At 44.6% G+C, this 23,969-nt stretch overlaps 1 gene segment (V, D, J or C); it reads right to left on the bottom strand.

Annotated features, from left to right (window-relative positions):
* Positions 1 to 432: 432 nt before the first annotated feature.
* LOC134346548 (immunoglobulin heavy constant gamma 2-like) overlaps positions 433 to 23,969 on the bottom strand; it is a 24,190-nt gene continuing 653 nt past the window's right edge. Inside the window, 5 exon segments of the C gene segment in view lie at positions 433 to 701; positions 11,202 to 11,505; positions 17,193 to 17,519; positions 19,941 to 20,258; positions 23,134 to 23,511. Coding sequence covers positions 698 to 701; positions 11,202 to 11,505; positions 17,193 to 17,519; positions 19,941 to 20,258; positions 23,134 to 23,511 — 1,331 coding nt within the window.

The raw sequence follows: 23,969 nt of genomic DNA, 5'->3' as shown, positions 1-23,969 counted from the left end.
AATCTCTGGGTATTTATTCGTGATTTATTTCATCAGCTGCTTTGTTGGTCCCCACCCAGCTACCGTTGTGAGATTTTCACACTCACTCTGAATTACTCTCTGAACCATCGGGTGTTTAGCGACCTGATATTTAATGTACAGGTGAAACAAGCGATAACTTGCAGCATTACGAATTAAACCCTTCGGCCTATCAGTAGCTGGTTTCTATGCTGCAGCTGGTCTGCTTTGAGAAGCACTTACCCTCGCGAATTCATTTCAAAGCCTGCTAATACAAATATTGTGTAATGCTATGTCACTGCGTGTCCTGACTTTCTGACCTGTTGGTGTAATTCATTCCAAAGCCTGCTCGTACAAACCACCGTGTAATGCTTCATCATTGCGTGTGCAGGTCTTCTTACTCATTGGTATAATCCATAAATAAATAAATAGGCAAAAGTGTTATTGATTTATTTGAAGCTTGCAGGATCTGGAAGGTCACTTTGGGGTTTTTTATTCAGAAGGCCAACAGTTCAATAAGCATACGTGCCTGCTTTTAATTAACAGAATATTGGTAGATCAAAGAGGGATAACTGTGTTTATTACTTCTCGATCAGGACTGGAAGGGTAACTTCTGGAAGCAAGTACAAATATCACTCCAGTTGGGTCAGTTCAGACCGGCGGGAATTCCAGGCAATTGGAAAATCTGCCCTTGGGATCCTCAGCTGAAAGAGAGAGCAACTTCAAAACGTTACACATGTAGCAAGCTCACAAACACAAGATTGCATGACATTGTCTTTGATTTACGAACGACTGATTTATAAATCGTAGCATGATCACCCTTAAATTCAAACAGCTGTCTTGCTCAAGCACAGCTTCTTCACCCACAGTGAGGCTCCTGTAATTCAATTGCACTGGCGTTTTTGAATTTAGGAATTTCTCCTAACAATTCCCAGAAATGAACCCGTCATGTGAAGAGGGGTTATAATTCACAAGTGAAGTTGTGCCTATTTCAGCTGCCTCACAGCTGCCAGTAAAATAAAGAACCCGCAGATGCTACAAATCTGACACAGCATCCATCCATTGGCCCTCCTGGCTCACCAATCTGCACTGCCTGGTAATCCCAGCCTAATCACAGGACAACGTACAATGACCAATTAACCTACCATTGTCCTAATCACAGGACAATACACAATGACCAATTAACCTACTAACTGGTGTGACTTCAGACTGTGGGAAGCAACCAGAGCACCCAGAAAAAACCTCTGCATTCCTGTGGAGGGATGTACAAACACTTTATAGAGGACACTGGAATGAATCTCAATCTCAGTCTCATTATCTCTCTCTCTCTCTCTCTCTCTCTCTCTCTCTCTCTCTCTCTCTCCCCTCTCTCCCTCCCCCTCTCTCCCCACCCTCTCTCTCTCCCCCTCCGTCTCTCCCCCCTCCCCCTCTCCCTCTCCCCTCTCTCTTTCCCCCCTCTCTCTCCCCCTCTCTCTCTCTCCCCACCTCTCTCTCTCTCTCCCCCCCACCCCGGGGAAGGTGTGAAGGAGCAGGGCTGGCTCTGGAGTGGTATCGGAGCTCAGAGAGGGGAACAAACTGTTTTCTCCAGACCAGGGAAGGATAATGAGAGATCTGACAGGGCTTTTCAGAAACATTTTGGTGCTCTCTTGTTTCCAAAGGCAGAGAAACAAGAGAAGGCTGAGAGATCAGGTGGAAAATCATGGAACTCAACCATGGTGAATTTGCCAAGAGCCTACCTAATCTACACAAAAGGAATAAACAGCCCATACTTCAGGCTGACACTCATCCTCAGGCCGAGTGTCTTTGTGTGTGTTTGTTTATTCTTCTCCATAGTTGCTTCCTGGCCTGCTGAATTCCTCCAGCACTCTGTGTGTGTTGCTCAAGACTGCCAGCATCTGCAGAATCTCTAGCATTTATAGGCATCTGTTAGTCTCATGAGACCATGGATTTGCACCTCGGAAGGCTTCCAGGGCACAGGCCTGGGCAAGGTTGTATGGAAGACCGGCTGATGTTGTCCAAGAGAAGGGCATTAGGACCCATACAGCTTGGCACCAGTGTCATCGCCAAGCAATGTGTGATTAAGTGCCTTGCTCAAGGACACAACACGCTGCCTCAGCTGAGGCTCGAACTAGTGACCTTCAGATCACTAGACCGATGCCTTAACCACTTGGCCATGCTCAACTAATTGCCAGCCTTCGGCCCATATCCCTCCAAACTTTTCCAATCCCCATGACTGTCTGAATTCCTCATGATTTCCTCCATCAATTCCTCTGGCAACTTGTTCTATATACTCATTGTCTGTGTGAAAAGGTTTTCACCTCTGATCTTAAACCGAAATGGAGATATTTTAGTCATACAGCATGGAGACAGGCCACTCAGCCCAACAGGGCCATGCTGACCACAGAATCCTCTCTGCTTGTCCTGTTTGCCCTTGTTTAGCCCATAACCATTCAGGCCCTTCCCCTCCATTTAGGTACTCAAATGTCTTTAAATATTGCAGTCGTATGCACTGCCACTTCCTCTGGCAGCTCATTCCAGGTAGTCCATATACTCTGCGTAAATAAGTTACCTCTCTCATCTTATATCCGTGTCCTCTAGTTTTTAACTCCCTCTACCCTGAGAAAAAGACTATTACCATCTAAATTATCAATATTCTTCATGAGTTTAAAACTTCTTGGAAGTCACTTCTCATCCTCCTATGACCCAAGGAATTAAAGATTCAGTTTGGCCATGTTCTCCCGTGAACTCATTTGCTCTAGTCCAGGCAGCAACCTTTTATATTCCTTCTGTACCCTCTCCGGCTTGACAATATCTTTGCTATAGCAGGGTGACACAAACTGTACATAATACTACAAGTGAGGTCTCATCAATGACATATAATGCCCCTACTCCTAAAGTTAATGCCCTGACTGATGAAGGCTTGTGTGCTAAATGCCTTATTCACCATCCCGTCTCTGTGCGAGGCCCCTTTCATCACACTGTGTACCTGTCCCTCTATTCCACAATACTCATCGGTGCCCTGTATAGGCCATACCCTGGTTTGAACATCCAAGGCACATTACCTCACAGTTAAAATCAATTTGCCACTCCTTAGCCCATCTTCATAACTGATCAACGTCTCTTTACAACTTGCTTCATAATCAACAAGCCCCTCTAACATAGTATCATCAGCAAACTTGCTAATGGTGCCACGTATTGTACATTCACATCAAAATCAATTATTAGATAAGTAAAGAATAATAAGGGTCCTCACAACACCCCACTAGTCACAGGCTTCCAGTTGGAGAATCAACCATCAAGCATCACCCTCTGCTTCTGATCATTCAACCAATTTTATGGAGTAAGATAGAAAGCTGAAAAACAGGACCTTCAGGGTAGTAATCTCTGGATTACTGCCCATGCCATGCGACAGTGAGGGTAAGACTAGGATGATTTGGCAGATGAATATATGGCTGAGGAACTGCTGCAGGGGGCAGGGTTTCTGATCTCTGGATCATTAGGATCTTTACTGGGGAAAGTTATGACATGTACAAAAGCGGGGTGTTACACCCGAACCCAAGGGGGACCAATATCCCTGAGGGCAAGTTTGCTAGAGTTGTTCAGGAGGGTTTAAACTAGTCTGGCAGGGGTATGGGAATCAGAGTGATAGTCCTGAAAATGGAGTAGTTGGTTTACAAACAGAGGCAGTGTGTAGTGAAACTTCTAGCAAGGAGAGGCTGACAATAGGGCAACATTGCTGTCAACAGGATGAGTTGTGGTGGACAAAATCACAAAAGGGTGAATGCAGGACTGAAGATTTTATATTTAAATGTGCACAGTATATAGAATAAGGTAGATGAACTTGTAGCACAGTTACAGATTGGCATGTATGATGTTGTGGCCATCATGGAATCATGGCTGAAGGAAGATTATAGCTGGGAGTTTAACATCCAAGGATACACATTGTATTGAAAGGACAGGCAAGTAGACAAAGAGGATTGCTCACTGTGTTGGTTAAAAAAAAAGAAATTAAATCATTCCAAAGAGGTGATATAGGGTTGGAAGGTACAGTACTGAATTGTTGTGGGTAGAGCTAAGGAACTGCGAGGGTAAAAATACCCTGCTGGGAGTAATATACAGTCCCCAAAGAGTCATAAGGATATGATCTACAAATTACAATGGGAAATAGAAAATGCATGCCAAAAGGGGAATGTTAAAATAATCATGGTGGATTTTAATATGAGGTATATTGGAAGATTATGTTGGTGCTAGATCCTAAGAGGGAGAGTTTCTTGAATGCCTACGAGATGGCTTTTTAGAGCCCACAAGGGGATCACCTATTCTGGATTGATTGTTGTGCAATGAATTGGAATTCACTGGAAAGCTTAAGGTTAAGGGAACCCTTGGGGGCAAGAGATCATAATACGATACAACTCACCCAGAAAATTGAGAAGGAGAAGCTAAAGTCAGATATATCAGTATTACCGTGAAGTAAAGGAAATTACAGAAGCATGAGGGAGGAGGTAGCTAAAATTGACTGGAAAAGAACACCTGACAGGCAGAACAACAATGACTGAAATTTCTGCAGCAATTCTGCAGCAAAATTCTTACAGTGATTGTAAGAATTGGAGGAGGTGGCAGTTGAATGCGTGGCTGAGGAGTTGGTGCAGGGAGCAGGGTTTTAGATTTTTGGACCATTGGGATCTCTTCTAGGGAAGGTGGGACCTGTACAGATTGGATGGGTTGCACCTGAACTCAAGGGGGAGCAATATCCTTGCAGGTAGGTTTGCTAGCGTGGTTCGGGAGGGTTTAAACTAATTTGCAAGGGGGATGGGACCCAGAGTGATAGAGCAGTGAAAGAAGTGCATGGAGTAAAGCCAGATCTAACATACAGAGAGGCTTTGAGGAAAGAGAAGCAGAATAAACGGTATAAAGGTAGTAAGGTAGAAGAGCTGAAATGTGTGTACCTCAATGCAAGAAGCATCAGGAACAAAGGTGATGAACTGAGAGCTTCGATACATACATGGAATTATGATGTAGTGGCCATTACAGAGACTTGGCTGGCACCAGGGCAGGAATGGATTCTCAATATTCCTGGATTTCAGTGCTTTAGAAGGGCTGAAAGGAGGGCGGGAAAAGGGGAGGAGGGGTGGCATTACTGGTCAGGGATACTATTACAGCTACAGAAAGGGTGGGTAATGTAGCAGGATCCTCTTTTGAGTCAGTATGCATGGAAGTCAGGAACAGGAAGGGAGCAGTTACTTTATTGGGGGTATTCTATAGGCCCCCTGGCAGCAGCAGAGTTACAGAGGAGCAGATTGGGAGGCAGATTTTGGAAAGGTGCAAAAATAACAGGGTTGTTATCATGGGTGACTTTAACTTCCCTAATATTGATTGGCACCTGATTAGTTCCAAGAGTTTAGATGGAGCAGAGTTTGTTAAGTGTGTCCAGGATGGATTCCTGTCACAGTATGTGGACAGGCCGACTAGGGGGAATGCCATACTAGATCTAGTACTAGGTGATGAACCGGGTCAGGTCACAGATCTCTCAGTGGGTGAGCATCTGGGGGACAGTGACCACCGCTCACTGGCCTTTAGCATTATCATGGAAAAGGATAGAATCAGAGAGGACAGGAAAATTTTTAATTGGGGAAGGGCAAATTATGAAGCTATAAGGCTAGAACTTGCGGGTGTGAATTGGGATGACGTTTTTGCAGGGAAATGTACTATGGACATGTGGTCGATGTTTAGAGATCTCTTGCAGGATGTTAGGGATAAATTTGTCCCGCTGAGGAAGATAAAAAATGGTAGGGTGAAGGAACCATGGGTGACAAGTGAGGTGGAAAATCTAGTCAGATGGAAAAAGGCAGCATACATGAGGTTTAGGAAACAAGGATCAGATGGGTCTATTGAGGAATATAGGGAAGCAAGAAAGGAGCTTAAGAAGGGGCTGAGAAGAGCAAGAAGGGGGCATGAGAAGGCCTTGGCGGGTAGGGTAAACCCCAAGGCATTCTTCAATTTGTGAAGAAAAAAAGGATGACAGGAGTGAAGGTAGGACCGATTAGAGATAAAGGTGGGAAGATGTGCCTGGAGGCTGTGGAAGTGAGCGAGGACCTCAATGAATACTTCTCTTCAGTATTCACCAGTGAGAGGGAACTTGATGATGGTGAGGACACTATGAGTGAGGTTGATGTTCTGGAGCATGTTGATATTAAGGGAGAGGAGGTGTTGGAGTTGTTAAAATACATTAGGATGGATAAGTCCCCGGGGCCTGACGGAATATTCCGCAGGCTGCTCCACAAGGTGAGGGAAGAGATTGCTGAGCCTCTGGCTAGGATCTTTATGTCCTCGTTGTCCACGGGAATGGTACCGGAGGATTGGAGGGAGGCAAATGTTGTCCCCTTGTTCAAAAAAGGTAGTAGGGATAGTCCGGGTAATTATAGACCAGTCAGCCTTACGTCTGTGGTGGGAAAGCTGTTGGAAAAGATTCTTAGAGATAGGATCTATGGGCATTTAGAGAATCATGGTCTGATCAGGGACAGTCAGCATGGCTTTGTGAAGGGCAGATTGTGTCTAACAAGCCTGATAGAGTTCTTTGAGGATGTGACCAGGAATATAGATGAGGGTAGTGCTGTGGATGTGATCTGTATGGATTTTGGTAAGGCATTTGACGAGGTTCCACACGGAAGGCTTGTTCAGAAAGTCAGAAGGCATGGGATCCAGGGAAGTTTGGCCAGGTGGATTCAGAATTGGCTTGCCTGCAGAAAGCAGAGGGTCATGGTGGAGGGAGTACATTCAGATTGGTGGATTGTGACTAGTTGTGTCCCACAAGGATCTGTTCTGGGACCTCTAATTTTTGTGATTTTTATTAACGACCTGGATGTGGGGGTAGAAGGGTGGGATGGCAAGTTTGCAGACGACACAAAGGTTGGTGGTGTTGTAGATAGTGTAGAGGATTGTCAAAGATTGCAGAGAGACATTGATAGGATGCAGAAGTGGGCTGAGAAGTGGCAGATGGAGTTCAACCCAGAGAAGTGTGAGGTGGTACACTTTGGAAGGACAAACTCCAAGGCAGAGTACAAAGTAAATGGCTGGATACTTGGTAGTGTGGAGGAGCAGAGGGATCTGGGGGTACATGTCCACAGATCCCTGAAAGTTGCCTCACAGGTGGATAGGGTAGTTAAGAAAGCTTATGGGGTGTTAGCTTTCATAAGTTTGGGGATAGAGTTTAAGAGTCGCGATGTAATGATGCAGCTCTATAAAACTCTGGTTAGGCCACACTTGGAGTACTGTGTCCAGCTCTGGTCGCCTCACTATAGGAAGGATGTGGAAGCATTGGAAAGGGTACAGAGGAGATTTACCAGGATGCTGCCTGGATTAGAGAGTATGCATTATGATCAGAGATTAAGGGAGCTAGGGCTTTACTCTTTGGAGAGAAGGAGGATGAGAGGAGACATGATAGAGGAGTACAAGATAATAAGAGGAATTGATATAGTGGATAGCCAGCGCTTCTTCCCCAGGGCACCACTGCTCAATACAAGAGGACATGGCTTTAAGGTAAGGGGTGGGAAGTTCAAAGGGGATATTAGAGGAAGGTTTTTTACTCAGAGAGTGATTGGTGCGTGGAATGCACTGCCTGAGTCAGTGGTGGAGGCAGATACACTAGTGAAGTTTAAGAGATTACTAGACAGGTATATGGAGGAATTTAAGGTGGGGGGTTATATGGGAGGCAGGGTTTGAGGGTCGGCACAACATTGTGGGCCGAAGGGCCTGTACTGTGCTGTACTATTCTATGTTCTATGTTCTATGTAATTTGGAAGGTGGAAGATACATACATCCCTAAGAGGAGGAAGTATTCTAAGGGAAAGATGACACAACTGTGGCTAACAAGAAAAGTCAATGCCAACGTAAAAGCCAAAGAGAAGTCATATAAAAGAGTGAAAAGTCATGGGAAGTTAGAGGATTGGGAAGGTTTTAAAAACCCACAGAAGGCAACTAAAAAAGTCAAGATGAAAAAGATGGAATATGAAAGTAAGCTAGCCATTAATATTAAAGAAGATAACAAAAGATTCTTCAGATGCATAAAGTGTAAAAGAGAGGCGATAGTGGATATCAGACCGCTGGAAAACAATTCTGGGGAGGTAGTAATGGGAGAGAAAGAAATAGCAGATGACCGAATAAGTATTTTGCATCAGTATGCTGGAAGCTCAAGAGTTCAAGGGGAATGAAGTTGCCATTATAAAGTAGAAGGTTCTGCGAAACCGGAAGGTCTGAAGGTAAATACATCAACTGGACCAGATGGTGTACACACCAGGGTTTTGAAAGAGGTGGCTGAAGAGATTGTGGGGGGATTAGTAATGATCTTTCAAGATTGAGGAATTGTTCTGGAAAACTGAAAAATTGCAAATGTCAGTCCACTCTTCAAGAAGGGAGAAGGGCAGTAGAAAGGATATCATAGGCCAGTTTGTCTGACCTGGAGTTGATTGATAAGGATGTAGTATCATGGTAGTTGGAGGCACATGATAAAATATGGTGTAGTCAGCATGGTTTCCTCGAGGGGAAGTCCTGCTTGACAAATCTGAAGGAGTTCTTTGAAGAAATATTAAGCAGGATAGACAATGGATATTTGGTGGATGTTGTGTTCTTGGATTTTCAGAAGGCCTTTGACAAGATGCCACATATGAGGTTGCTTAAAAAGTTAAGAGTCCATAGTATTACTGGGAAGATTCTAGCATGGATAAAGCTGATTGGAAGGAAGCAAATAGTGGGAATAAAGGGAGCCTCTTCTGGTTGGCTGTTGATGATTAGTGGTGTTCCACCGGGGTCTTTATTGGAACAACTTCTTTTTATGTTACATGTCAATAATTTGGATGATGGAATTGATAGTTTTGTTGCAAAGTTCACAGACAATATGAAGATAGGTGAAGGGGCATGTAATTTTGAGGAAATAGGGAGGGTACAGAAGGTCTTAGACAGATTCGTATCATGGACAAAGAAGTGGCCGATGGAATACAGTGTCAGGAAGTGTATGGTCATGCGCTTTGGTAGAAGAAATAAAAGAGTAGACTATTTTCTAAATGGAAAGAAAACTCAAAAATCTGATGCTCAAAGGGACTTGGGAGTCCTTGTGTAGTCCCTGAAGTTTAACTTGCAGGTTGAGTCTGTGGTAAGGAAGGCAAATGTAGTGTTAGCATTCATTTCAAGAGGATTAGAATATAAATGCAAGAAGGTAATATTGAGGCTTTACGAAGCACTGGTGAGGCATCACTTGGAGTAGTGTGAGCAGTTTTGTGCCCATTCTCTAAGAAAGGATGTGCTGACATTGGTGAGCATTCAAAGGAGTTTCAGAAAAATAATTTTGGGATTGAAAGGCTTGTCATATGAAGAGCATTTGATAGTTCTGCATCTGTACTACTGGAATTCAGAAGAATGAGAAGAATGTTGAAAGGCTTTGGTAGTTTGGATGTCGTGAGGATATTTCCTATGGTGGGAGAATCTAAGACCAGAGGACACAGTCTAAGAATAGGCGGGTGCCCTTTTATAATGGAAATGAGGAGGAGTTTCTTCAGCCAGAGAGGGGTGAATCTGTGGAATTCATTGCGACAGGTGGCTGTGGAGGCCAAGTCATTGGGTATATTTAAGGCAGAGGTTGATAAATTTGTCAGGGTGTGAAGGGATATGGAGAGAAGGCAGGAGATTGGGGCTGAGAGGGAAAATGGATCAGCCATGATGAAGTGGTGGAGCAGACTCGATGGGACAAATGGCCTAATCTTGTTCCTATCTTTTCTGGTCTTATGGTCCAATTCTGAATCTACCCCTGCTCATAATGGGAGACATTGTTCTAGCCTGACCCCTCTGTTGCTAAATAGGTTCTTTTTATTTATTGAATTAGGTCTGTTTGTTGCACTTTCTGAAACTAACTCACTGGCAGATAACATTGGAAGTAAAGGCACTAAATGACTTTAATACAACAATAACATGATAAAATAGGCCAAAGTCAGCATGAGTTACTTCCAAGAAAATCGGTGGAAGTTGAGTGATTAGGTTTGCAGAAAGACTTTGAGAATGTGCCACCCATGAGGCTGCTTAACAAGATAACAACCAATGTATTTCAGGGCGGATACTAGCACGGCTAGAAGATTGGCTGACTGACAAAAGGAAGAGAGTGGGAATAAATGGGGCCTTTTTTTGGTTGGCTGCCGGTAACAAATGAACCCACAGGGATCGGTGTTGGGACAGCTTATTTTCACACTATATGTGATTTGGATGTCAGAATTGATGGCTTTGTGGACAAGTTTGCATACTATATGAAGATAGGTGGAGGTGCAGTTAGTGTCGTGGAAGCAGAGAGTTGGCAGAAGAACTTAGACAGACTGGGAGAATGGGCAAAGAGGAGGCAGATGGAATACAATGTACCGCGGTGTATGATCATGCCTTTTGATGGGAAGAATAAAGGTGTAGACTATTTTCTAAACGTGAAACAAATTTAGAAATCAGAGGGGGAGAGGGACTTGGGAATACCTGAAGATTAACTTGCAGGTTGAGTCAGTGGTGAGGAGGGCAAACTCAATTTTAGCATTTATTTCAAGAGTACTGGAATATAAAAGCAAATGTGTAATACTAAGGCTTTATAAGACAGTTGTCAGAGTAAATGGGGTATCGTGAGCAGTTCATCTAAAGTAGAATGTGCTGGCATTGGAGAGGGTCCAGAGAAGGTTCGTGAGAATGATCCCAAAAATGAAGGGGTTAACCTGTGATGGTTCTGGGCCTGTACTCGCTGTAACTTTGGAGACAGTGAGGAATCTCATTGAAACCAATCGAACATTGAAAAGGCTAGACATAGTGGACTTGCAGAGAATGTTTCCTGTCGTGGGAGAGTCAAGGGCCAGAGGGAACAGCCTCAAAATACAAGGCTGCCTCTTTACAATAGGATGAGCAGAAATTTCATCTTTCCCCTTCTTATAGCTTTTTAGGTTGCCTTTTGTTGGATTTTAAAAGCTTCTTATCATCCAACTTCCAATACTCCAAATTCAGCCCCATCAAGTCTCATACAGCTTCAACATAACATCCCATCTTCTGCACTCAATACTTTGATTTATGAAGGGCAATGTGCCAAAATCTTTTTTTTTGCCACCTTTGTCCCACAGAACTGACAGAAGGTCGGGCCTGTCTTACTTTCTCTCAGTCAACAGCTGGTAACAACTTCAGCAGGAGTGTACACTTACGCCAGATGGAACCGCTTCTCTCCGGGATAGGAGAGGGACTCGTGTCCCACCACGCAGACGTACGTTCGCGAACGGCTCACATTCGACAAGGGTATGGTTATCTGACTCGCCGTGCTGTAGGTCCCGCTCGAGTCCGACACCACCGGGAAGTTGGTGACGCCGCTCCTCTCCGGCACACCGCGGTCCGTCCTCCAGCTCACGTAGATATCGGCCGGGAAGAAGCCAGACACGTAGCAGACGAGTGTCACTGTCTGCTCCGACTCCACTTTGAAGGAGGAGATTGTTGGCCTCCGCCGATTCTGCTCTGTTGGGGCGACGGAAATAAAACAGTTAATGCACTGGAGCCGGAGGTCCAATTTGTACTGAGAGATGGTATTACTCATCAATCTGACAATTAAACCTGTGAAAACTTGGTCAGTCCTCACTGTTGCCTACCTGTTGCGATGAAGTTCTGCCCTTTGCTGCCACGTGCACTATTTTACCGATTGAAGTGAATAGAAGACGGACTTGCCTAGTGTAAAACCTTGGCAGTCTCCAGGACAGAAACAGGGCGGACTAATTTGAATGAAAGGTCATCACCCTGAAACAGCAACCGTTTCTCTCTCCACATGCGCTGCCTGGCCAGCTCGGCGTTTTCAGAAAATATATACTGTATATTCGCTAAAAGAAAAGCGGGCTTTACTAGGTGCACCAGTACAGCTGTTTGTTAATGCTAATGTCTAATCAGCCACTCATATGGCAGCAGTTCAGTGCATAAAAACATGCCGACATGGTCAAGAGGTTCAGCTACAAACAAGAGAAAATCTGCAGATGCTGGAAAATCCAAGCACACACACAAAATGCTGGAGGAACTCAGCAGGCCAGGGTTTCAGCTCAAAACTTCGACTGTGCTTTTTTTTCCCACAGATGCTGCATGGCCTGTGAGTTTCTCCAGCATTTTGTATGTGTTGCCAAGAGGTTCAGTGGTTGTTCAGACCAAACAACAGAATGGGGAAGAAGAATGATCAAGTAACCTTGACCTTGCAATGAATGTTGGAGCCAGACGGGGTGTTTTAATATCTCAGGAACTGCTGATCTCCTGGGGACTTTCTCGCACAAGTCTCTAGAATTTCCAAAGAATTGTGTGGAAAAACATAACCAAAAAAAAAAAAAAAAATGCAGTGATGGCGTTTCTGTGGCCAGTTATGTCTTGTTGGTGAGAGAGGTCAGACACAGAGGAGAATGGCCAGACTGGTTCAAGCTGACAAGAAGACGACAGTAACTCTAAACACATTTACAACAGTGGTGTGCAGAAGAGCATCTCCGAACTTGCAAGACGCTGAAACTTGAAGTCTATGGGCTACAGCAGCAGAAGGCCACAGACATACACTTGTGCTAACTTTATTAGGTATTGGAGTAAAGTGGCTAGTGAGTATATGTATAGGAATGTATAATATAAACTGCTTTGGTTTATGTGTGTGTGAGAATAGAGTAAATGTGCAAGATCTGGTATCTAGAGCAGGGCCACACCACACGAGCCTTTTCAACCTGTCCATGCGTGTCGGTCACAATGGGTAATTAAGTAGCCACATTGGAGCATAAGTAAGCCACTTCACCCCTGTAATCCTGTTGCGGTGTCCAGTAAGGTTCTCTGGATCCATGTTCCTGTTTCATCCCTAACTTCTCAGGTTCTGTTTCTGTCTGCAGGTAGAAGCGACATGGTAGTGTAGCAGTTAGAGTAAGGCTATTACTGTGCTAGCGACCCAAGTTCAGTTCCTGCCACTATCTGTAAGAAGTTTGTACTTTCTCCCTGTGACCACGTGAATTTCCTCTGGGTGCTCCGGTTTCCTCCGCATTGCAAAGATGTACGGGTTAGTAGGCTAATCACTCACATGGACAACAGAGCCTTGTTCTACCCGATATGCTTATATTAAATTAGAATAAAATAGAGTCTACGGATCTTTCCCAACTTAAGGCCTAGCAATAGACCAGGTTTCAGAATAATAAGAATTAATGTTAATTTAAAATACAAGGGAACACTAGGCAGTTCAAGCAGCGTCTTTGGAAAGTGAGAAAGAGCTGATGCTTTAGGTTCTGAAGTTTCATCATTAACATGCATTACCCCTTTTCACTGACAGTCACAAACACCTGGTTAGAAGTTAAATTCCAAAAAATTGCAGCTTGGAAAATACAAACAGTGGATGGTTCTACATTGACCCAGTCTCGGGTATTTGGCTGTGGCAGAAAATGGTCTAATTAGCTGCCCTATTCAGAGTCATACAGCTATAAAACAGTACAGTACCGAAACAGGCCCTTCGGCCTGTCTAGTCCATGCTGGACGATTAATCTACTTAGCCACATCCACCTGCACCTGGACCATAGGGTTCCATACCCCTCTCATCCTTATGCCTATCCAAAGTTCCCTTCAATGTTGAAATCAAACCCGCATTCTGCTGGCACCTCGTTCAACACTCTCACTGCCCTCTGAGTGACAAAGTTCTCCTCATATTCCCTTTAAACATTACACCCTTCACCCTTACCTATGACCTCTCATTCTTGCCTCACCCAACCTCAGTGAAAAGAAGCCTCCTTGCATTTACCCTACCTATACATTGCATAATTTTGTATACCTCTAACAAGGGACTGGGGACCGGTTACACTTCAATCCAAGGGGCAGCAATATCTTTGTGGGCAGGTTTACTGGAGCCGTCGGAAGTAGTTTAAACTAATATGGCAGGGGGGATGGGAAGCATTGTGATAGAGCTGAGGATGAGCTACCAGGTTTACAAGTAGATGATGGGTGTAACATGAATGTAAGGAAGGATTTGGTACAACTGCAGACAGCAAAGAGTTAAATTGTACCACAGAGGCAAAATTCAAAAGAGCGAAGAATGCAGGACTGAAGATGCTGTATTTAAATATGAATAGTATTTGGAATAAGGTGGACAAACTCGTGGTTGGTCGGTCTGATGTTCTGGGCATCACTGAGTCATGGCTGAAGGAAGGCTATAGTTGAGGGCGTAACATCAAAGGATATACTTTGTATTGAAAGGACAGGCAGGAAGGCATAGGTGGTGGTGTGGCTCTGTTGGTAAGAGATGGAATTACATCTTTGGAAAGAGGTAACATAGAGTCTGAGAATGTTGAATCTTCGTGAGTGGAGTTAAGAAACTGCAGGTGTAAAAAACAATTATGAGACTCATATATAGGCCTCCAAATAGTAACCAAGATGTGGAATTGAGATTGCAAAGGGAGCTGGAAAGGGCAAGTAATAAGGGTAATGTTACAATTGTAATGGGGGACCTCAGTATGCAAGGGGATTGGGCAAATCAGGTTGCTGTCGGATTGCAAGAGAAGGAATTTGTTGAATGCTTACAAAATGACTTTTTAGGGCAGCTTCTGCTTAAGCCTAACGGGGAAAAGGCATCTTAGTTTCGGTATTCTGTAATACCCCAGACACTTGTGGGGATGACGGCAGAGCAGAGGTGGCTGAAGTTTCTGGGGACAGTTCACAAGGCACAACATAGATATCTCTCACAGAAGTTATCAAATAGCAACCGTGGCTGACAAGGGAAGTAAAGGACTGCATAACAGCCAAAGGTAGGGCTTATAGGGTAGCAAAATGAGTGGGAATTTGGATGATTAGGAGGCTTTTAAAATCCAACAAAAGGCAACTGAGAAAGCTTAAGAAGGCAAAAGCTGAAATATGAGGGCAAGCTAGCCAATAACATAAAGCAGGATACCAAAAGATTTTAAAGGTATGTAAGAGTCATAGGGAGGTGACAGTTGATATTGGACCACTGGAAAATGATGCTGGTGTGGTAGTAATGGGGGGCAAAGAAATGGCAGATGAACTTACTGAGTACTCTGCATCAGTCTTCACTGTGAGAGACACTAGCAGTGTGCCAGAGGTCCGTGAGTGTCAGGCAGCAGGAGTGAGTGCCATTGCTATTATAAAGGAAAAAGTTCTAGGAAAACTCAAAGGTCTTAAGGCAGTTAAGTTGCCTGGACCAGATGGTGTCCATCCCAGAGTCCTGAGAGAGGTTGCTGAAGAGATAATGGATGCATTGGTCATGATCTTTCAAGAATCACTTGATTTTAGCATGGTCCCAGAGGAATGGAAAATTGCAAATGTCACTCCACTCTTTAAGAAGGGAAGAAGGCAAAAGAAAGGTAATTACAGGCCTGTTAGCCTAACCTCAATGGTTGGGAAATAATTTTTTGAGTCCATTATTAAGGAGTACTTTCAGGGTACTTGGAGACTAATGATAAAATAAGTCAAAGTCAGCATGGTTTCTGTAGAGGGAAATCTTGCCTGACAAACCTGTTAGAATTCTTCAATGAAGTAACAAGCAAGTTGGACAAAGGGAAGGCAGTGGATGTCATTCACTTAGATTTTCAGAAGATATTTGATAAGGTGTCACACATGAAGCTGCTTAACTAGATTAAATCCTATGGCGTTACATGAAAGATACTGGCATGGGTAGAGAAATGGCTGACAGGCAGAAGGCAGCGAGTGTGAACAAAGGGGCCCTTTCTGGTTGGCTGCCAGTGACTAGTGGTGTTCCTCAGGGGTAATTATTAGGACTGCTACCCTTCACATTGCTTGTCAGTTATTTGGATAATGGAGTTGATAGCTTTGTGGCAAAGTTTGCGGATGATACGAAGATAGGTGGAGGGGTAGGTAGTGCTGAGGAAGCAATGCGATTGCAGCCGGACTTAGACAAATTGGAAGAAACATAGAAACATAGAAACATAGAAAATAGGTGCAGGAGTAGGCCATTCGGCCCTTCGAGCCTGCACCGCCATTTATTATGATCATGGCTGATCATCCAACTCAGAACCCAGCCTTCCCTCCATACCCCCTGACCCCTGTAGCCACAAGGGCCATATCTAACTTCCTTTTAAACATAGCTAATGAACTGGCCTCAACAGTTTGCTGTGGCAGAGAATTCCACAGATTCACCACTCTCTGTGTGAAGAAGTTTTTCCTAACCTCGGTCCTAAAAGGCTTCCCCTCTATCCTCAAACTGTGACCCCTCGTTCTAGACCTCCCCAACATCGGGAACAATCTTCCTGCATCTAGCCTGTCCAATCCCTTTAGGATCTTATACGTTTCAATCAGATCCCCCCTCAATCTTCTAAATTCCAACGAGTACAAGCCCAGTTCATCCAGTCTTTCTTCATATGAAAGACCTGCCATCCCAGGAATCAATCTGGTGAACCTTCTTTGTACTCCCTCTATGGCAAAGATGTCTTTCCTCAGATTAGGGGACCAAAACTGCACACAATACTCCAGGTGTGGTCTCACCAAGGCCTTGTACAACTGCAGTAGTACCTCCCTGCTCCTGTACTCGAATCCTCTCGCTATAAATGCCAGCATACCGTTCGCCTTTTTCACCGCCTGCTGTACCTGCATGCCCACTTTCAATGACTGGTGTATAATGACACCCAGGTCTCGTTGCACCTCCCCTTTTCCTAATCGGCCACCATTCAGATAATAATCTGTTTTCCTATTTTTGCCACCAAGAATGGGGAAAAGAGTGGCAGATCGAATACAGTGTAGGGAAATGCATGATAATGCATTTTAGTAAAAGGAACAATTATCTAAATGGAGAGAAAATTCAAACATCACAGGTGCAGAGGGACTTAGGAGTCCTTGTGTGAGATTCCCAGAAGGTTAATTTACAGGTTGAGAGGGAGTAGTGAATCTGTGCAAAGCTGTGCCACAGACTGTGGTGGAGGCCAAGTCTGTGCGTATATTTAAGGCAGAAGTTGATCATTTCCTGATCAGTCAGGGCATCAAAGGGCATGTAGTGAGAAGGCAAATTTATGGGGATGAATGCAACCCGGGATCAACCATGATGGAATGTTGGAGCTCCTATGTCTTATGGTCTTATGGTCTAAACCACTTCACAATTTTTTAAACCCTGTGGAATAAGATCTGGATGTAGTTTTCACGTTACGGCCAAGGAGAAGACGGGAGCCAATAGAAGCACAGTGTCTTCTTACCTTCTGTGTCCTTCCTCTTAATGCTTTGGATCATCCCACTCGGCAGTGAAATGTGTTGAACTCTGCATGAGTACACCGAGCCCTGGTTCCAGTTCTCTGTAGACGTCACCAGTTCGCTCTGGGAGCTATAGGTACCGTTGTCATTCAGAATGGATGCATAGTTTTTGATGTCTGTGAGCACCGGATTGCCATCAACAAACCAGCGGAAGGAGATTTCAGTGGGGTAGTAGCCCGCTGCCTGGCAGGTGATGGTAGCCTGCTCCATAATGTCCATTTCTTCAAGGGTCGGTGGTAAAAGATGAATCCTGGGCACCATCGGGTATTGTCCTGTCACAATCAGAACTACACGTGCTTAATGTGCAAGTTTTATCCATGTTTAAGTGCAAGTTTAATGGTTGTTCAATCATACACATTCATACAGATAAACAAAACATTGTTTCTCCAGGACCGAGGTGCAAAATACCACACATTCAGCCACACACAGCACACACCACATATTGATACAATAGCATTTACGATCAGAATCAGAATGTGGTTTAATATCGACGGCATGCCTGGTGAAATTTGTTGTTTTGTGGCAGACATGCATTGAGATGCATAATAATAAAAAGCTGTAAATTACAGTGAGAAGTGTACGTAAACTAAACAAAATAAGCAGTGCTAAATGAGAGGAAAAATAACAGGCACAGTGAAAAAGGAGGTCGTGTTCATGGGTTCATTGTCCATTCAGTAATTTGACGGTGGAGGAGAAAATGCAGTTCCTGTATCGGTGAATGGTTGTCTCAGAAATAATCACAAAAATCATATCAGCACAAGTCGCCTGAAGATTAACGGTGTACAGGATGTTGCCCTGGAGCCATGCTTCATGTTACCTTCTAAGGAGGCAACAGAGATAATGTGGGAAAATGGGAATAGTATAGAAAGGTATAGCGGAGGGATATACATGGTGAACCAAAGGGATACCCAAGGGACAGCAAACAAGAAAAAAATCTGCAGATGCTGGAGTTACGAGCAACACACACAAAATTACAACTGAGAAAGTGCTCAGAATGGTTTGAGGATGGGTAAATCTCCTGGACCTGATGGAATTGACCCTTGGGTTCTGAAGGAAGTAGTTGGAGAGATTGCAGAGACATTAACGATGATCTTTCAAGAATCGATAGGTCCTGGCATTGTACCGTACCGGATGAATGGAAAATTGCAAATGTCACTCCACTACTTAAGAAGGGTGGGAGGCAGCAGAAAGGAAACTATAGACCTGTTAGCCTGACATCAGTGGTTGGGAAGTTGTTGGAATCAATTGTTAAGGGTGAGAGGCACATGACAAGATAGGCCAAAGCCAGCAGGGTTTCCTGAAAGGAAAAGCCTGCCTGACAAACCTAATGCAAATTTTTGAGCAAATTACAAGCAGGGTAGACAAAAGAGATGCAGTAGACGTGGTGTACTTGGATTTTCAGAAGGCCTTTGACAAGGTGCCGCACATGAGGCTGCTTAACAAGTTAAGAACCCATGGAATTACAGGGAAGTTACTGGCGTGGGTGGAGCATTGGCTGGTCAGCAGAAAACAAAGACTGGGAATAAAGGGATCCTATTCTGGGTGGCTGACGGTTACCTGTGGAGTTTCACAGGATTCGTGTTGGGACCGCTGCTTTTTATGAAGTATGTCAATGATTTGGACTATGGTATTAATGGATTTGTGGCTAAATTTGCTGATGATACAAAGATAGGTGGATGAGCGGGTAGTGTTCAGGAAACAGAGAACCTGCAGAGAGATTGAGATAGCTTAGGGGAATGGGTAAAGAAGTGGCAAATGAAATACAATGTTGGAAATTGTATGGTCATGCACTTTGGTGGAAGAAATAAATGGGTAGACTATTATTTAGATGAGGAGAGAATTCAAAATGCAGAGAGATGCAAAGGGACTTGGGAGTCTTTGTATAAGATACCCTAAAGGTTAACCAGGTTGAGTCAGTTGTGAAGAAGGCGAATGCAAGGTTGGCATTCATTTCTAGAGGTATAGAATATAAGAGCAGGATGTGATTTTGAGGCTCTATAAGGCACTCGTGATACCACATTTGGAGTATTGTGTGCAGGGTTACCGTATGAGGAACGTCTGGCAGCTCTTGGGCTGTATTCCCTGGATTTCAGGAGAATGAGGGGGATCTCATAGAAACATTCCAAATATTAAAAGGCCTGAACAGATTAGATATGGCAAAGTTATTTCCCATGGTAGGGAATTCTAGGACAAGAGGGCACAACTTCAGGATTGAAGGACGTTCTTTTACAACTGAGATGTGGAGATATTACTTTAGTCAGAGGTTGGTAATTCTGTGGAATTTGTTGCCAAGAGTGGCTGCGGAGGCCAAGTCATTGGATGTACGTAAGGCAGATATAGATAGCTTCTTGATTAGCCAGGGCATCAAAAAGTATGGGGTAAAAACAGGGGAGTGGGGATGACTGTAAAAATTGGATCAGCCCATGATTGAATGGCAGAGCAGACTCGATGGGCCGAATGGCCTACTTCTGCTCCTATATCTTATGGTCTTAAAATGATGGAGGGCCTCAGTAGGCCTGATGAAGAGTCTCGGCCCGAAGCATCTCTGTTTACTCTTTTCCACAGATGTTGCCTGGCCTGCTGAGTTCCTCCAGCATTTTGTGTGAATCACAAGAGACAGCACGAGGGACACCAGTTTCTAGCCTATCTGCACACCGTGTTCTACCCCAGAGTAAGTCAAAATCTACACTTACCGGCACTGCTGACTTGTTTGGAGATGGGTGAGGGGAGAGTGTCATGAGAAACGCGACAGGCGTAGACGGAGCCCTTGATCCACTGGGATGTGCTGGTCGTCAGCTTGCTGATCTTGGTGTAGGTTGCGTTGGGCCCCAGCAGGGAAACTGAATGTGAAACCCCCGCGTCCACCTCCTCTCCATCTAGCCACCAGGAAATAGAGATGGGCTCGGGGTAGAAGTCCTCGGCCACGCAGAGCAAAGTTATTTCCTGATGCTCGAGAACATCATTGGGACTCGGATGATTCAGGTAGACCTCTGGAGGGGACTGGGGAGGGGCTGGTATAAAAGAATGTTAACCTGTCCTGAGGACCTTAACCCGCACAGGACAAGAAGGCCTAACTCACAAATAATTACACACACCACATTACGCGAACAGCTATAAAAAAAGGCTCGCAGTGGCCAGATATCTGAAATTCAGCATAAAACCAGGAGAAACATATGACAGGTCAGTCAGAATCCCCCAGTAAGAAGAGCCAAGTTTCAGCTGAGCTTGAACAAGAAAGTCCGAAGTGCAAGATATTTTACGATGCAGTGAGAGAGGGAAAGAAAAGTGAGGCGGACTGAGATACAAGAGAATGCCGGTGCTGGAATCTGCAGTAACAAACTGCTGGAGGAACTCAGGGGATCAAACGGCATTTCCGGAGGAAAATGAATTGCCAGGGAATTTTAGCAATGTTTGCAATTCCCTTCCTCCCACAGATGCCACTTAACCCGCTGAACTTCACCAGCAGATTCCTTCTTGCTTTGGGAGGGTCAGTCGGTCCTAATGCTGTTTCTTTCTACACAGACGCTGCCAGGCTAGCTGAGTATTCTTCGCTTTTCGTGTAAAATCTGCAAACCTGTTAGATTGTTTTAACTCAGTTTTCTTTCCTTCAGGTAACTTCAACTTCCTCACTGTTTTCCTACCACCACTAGACCATTAGACATATGAGCAGAATAAGGCCACTCTGCCCATCATCTTCTCTGTCATTCCAACATGACTAATTTACTTTCCTTCTTAGACCCGTTCTCCAGCGTCTCCTGCAGCCTTAGATGCCCTGACTAATAAACAGCCTGTCAACCTCCACTTTAAACATTCTCAATGACTTGGTCATCCTTGCGTCTGTGCAAAGAATTCCACAGGTTCCCCACTCTCTGGCGATAGAAATTTCAATTAATCTCTGTTCTAAAGGGAGTCTTTTCTCCCCCGAGGCTGTGCTCTCTGGTCCCAAAAATGTTACAAAATTCGTTATTCTCATTTTCCCATTCTCTTTTGTCTTTGTATAATAATTGTACCATTTTCCCTCGCTTGGACAAATCCGCAGTAATCTTTCCTATAGATGCAGTTATCCAAGTATCTTTTAGATGTCGCCATCGTACCTGGCTCAACCACTTTGTCTGACAGTGTGCTCCACATACGCAATGCGCTCTGTGTGGGGAAGTCACCATATACAACTGTGCGATTACCTCTCATCCTACATCAACCCTTCATGATTTTATACACCTCTTTGAGGTCGCCCCCCCCCCCAATCTCCTACAATCCAAGGTACAAATTTCTAGATCTCTCAACCTAGATCTCAGTCCCACAGGTCGAGGCAAATTTCTCGTAAAGATTCTTTCCACTCTTCCTACAACAAGATAATCCAAACTGTGTACTGGGCTAGAAAGAGACGGAACAAATCCCGAGCAGTATCTTCGGTCACCATGTACACCGAGCGGCTGCTTTATTTGCTGCCTCCTGTATTGAATGAGGTGGCCTCTGAATGTGTGTTCATGGATTTTGGCTGCTGTAGCTCATCCACTTCAAGCTGTCAGGTGTTGTGCATTCTGAGATGCAGGTGATCAAGTAAAGTGGCCACTAAGTGTATGTTAACTGATTAATTCTAACAATATCAGACTGAAAACAGCAACACACATAAAAGTTGCTGGTGATCGCAGCAGGCCAGGCAGCATCTCTAGGAAGAAGTACAGTCGACGGTTCAGGCCAAGACCCTTCATCAGGACTAACTGAAGGAAGAGTTGGTAAGAGATTTGAAAGTGGGAGGGGGAGGGGGAGATCCAAAATATCAGACTAATGTCTGGTCCTAAAGTCAGCTCATGGATGGTCGAGATCCTTCACTCTGTCTACCGCAACAGTTTGAATATCCCAGTGGCCAACCATTTGAATTCTACTTCCCATTCCCATTCCCATTTCCATTCCTAATCTGACATGTCAGTCTGCTGTCAGGATGTGGCTACTTTCTGTTTGGAACAACAACACCTCAAATTTCATCTAGGCCACCTCCAACCTGATGGCAAGAATATTGATTTCTCTAACTTCCAGTACCCTCTTCTCCCTTTCTTCACTTCCCATAATAGCTCCCTTCTTACCCCGTCCCTTCTCCTCTCCCGCCCATCACCTTCCTCTGGCACTTCTCCTCCTTCTCCTTCTCCCATGGTCCTTATCAAATTCCTTCTTCAGCCCTTTGCCCATTCCACCTGTCACATCCCAGCTTCTCACTTCATCGCTACTCCCCCCCACCAGCCCACCCACCATCTCCACATCTGGTCTCTTCTGTCACCTGCCAGCTTGTACTCCTTCACCTTCCCACCTTGTTCTGGCCTCTGCTCTCTTTTCCTTTCCAATCTTGATGCAGGGTCTTGGTCTGAAACGTTCTCTGTTCACTTCCACTGATGCTGCCTCACATAGTTGAATTCCTCTAGTATTCTGAGTGTGTGGTGCTGGATGGATGATGTTATAGGATTTAAGAATTATAGCTATTATAGGACATATGAGTTGTGGATATTATAAGATGTAAGAGTTATAGATGTTTTCGGATTCAAGAGTTGTAGATATTACACTCTGTCTGATATTACAGGATGAGTTATAGATATTTTAGATATAAGAACCATAGGATTAGTGCAAGCAATGTGATGTGTTATTACATTACAGAACAGATACTAGGCCAGATCTAGTCTCTTATCTGCTACGTTCATACTAAGTCTACAACCCTTTGGCTTGAGTTCAGCGGACTTTGTTGAAATTGAGTCAAGAGAAACCCTTCTTGCTTCTCAAAACGGTTGGTGATCACACGCAGCGTCCATGAGCTCTGGGAGCACAGCATTCTCTCGCCACGGCACTATGGCCGTAACTTAGGGAAGATGCCGACAAACAGAAAGAGAGGGCACTTACCGGCGTCTACAGTAAGGGTAACTCCGCACCCGCTCCAGTCGGTGCTGAAGGAAAAGTAGGAGTTGGAGGTTCCACAGTAATATCTGGCGGAATCCTCCCGCTGTAGATCCTGAATAGTGAGGGAGAACTTCTTGCTCGTCCAGTCTTTGGAACCAATGAACCTGTCAGATCTCGGTTCCGAGTACACCGGCGCCGTGAAACCCGGAGTCCAGAACAGGATCCACGAGATCAACTGGTCCGTGGGCTTCGCGGACCCCCAGAAGAAGAAATGGTCATCTAGATTCCTGGAAGTGAAGCAATCCAACGTCACAGTTTCATTTTCGCGACGGCTCGTGGATATCGGGGATATGTACAGAGTGTCGTCAGCCAGAACGAAGCCTGCAGTTAAAGACAGAGGCACAAGTATTTAGGGCGAAGCAAAGCGGGCGAAAAACAATGGGCAGAAAGAAAAGCAAAGTTCAGTTTCCTTTATGCATGGAGTGATGATCTGGATGGCCGGTTGAACGGTAATTCACAAAGGGAGCTGGATATTTATTGAAGTGGGCTGGAATCTGCAGAGTTAACATGGAGAGAGTAATGGAGCTCAGATCAAAGATCCAACCCAAGCCGAAAGGGCCGATTGGCCTCCTTCTGCGCTTGAATCTAACTGCTAGTTGGTGATAGCTGTCACTTTCTCGTTGTGCTAACTTTCTCCAGAATGTATTACCTGCCGACCGCCACCAATCCAGACTCACTTTCAAGGGGGTAAGAATACTGGAGGGGTCCTGTGGTACCGATCGGTCACCTGATCTGACATTCCCCGAACAGGTTCGTCAGAGGTTACTGAGCGAAGGCAC

Source organism: Mobula hypostoma, chromosome 5, assembly GCF_963921235.1.
Source record: "Mobula hypostoma chromosome 5, sMobHyp1.1, whole genome shotgun sequence".
Classification (NCBI taxonomy): Eukaryota; Metazoa; Chordata; class Chondrichthyes; order Myliobatiformes; family Myliobatidae; genus Mobula; species Mobula hypostoma.
This window is presented reverse-complemented; position numbering and strand designations above follow the sequence as displayed.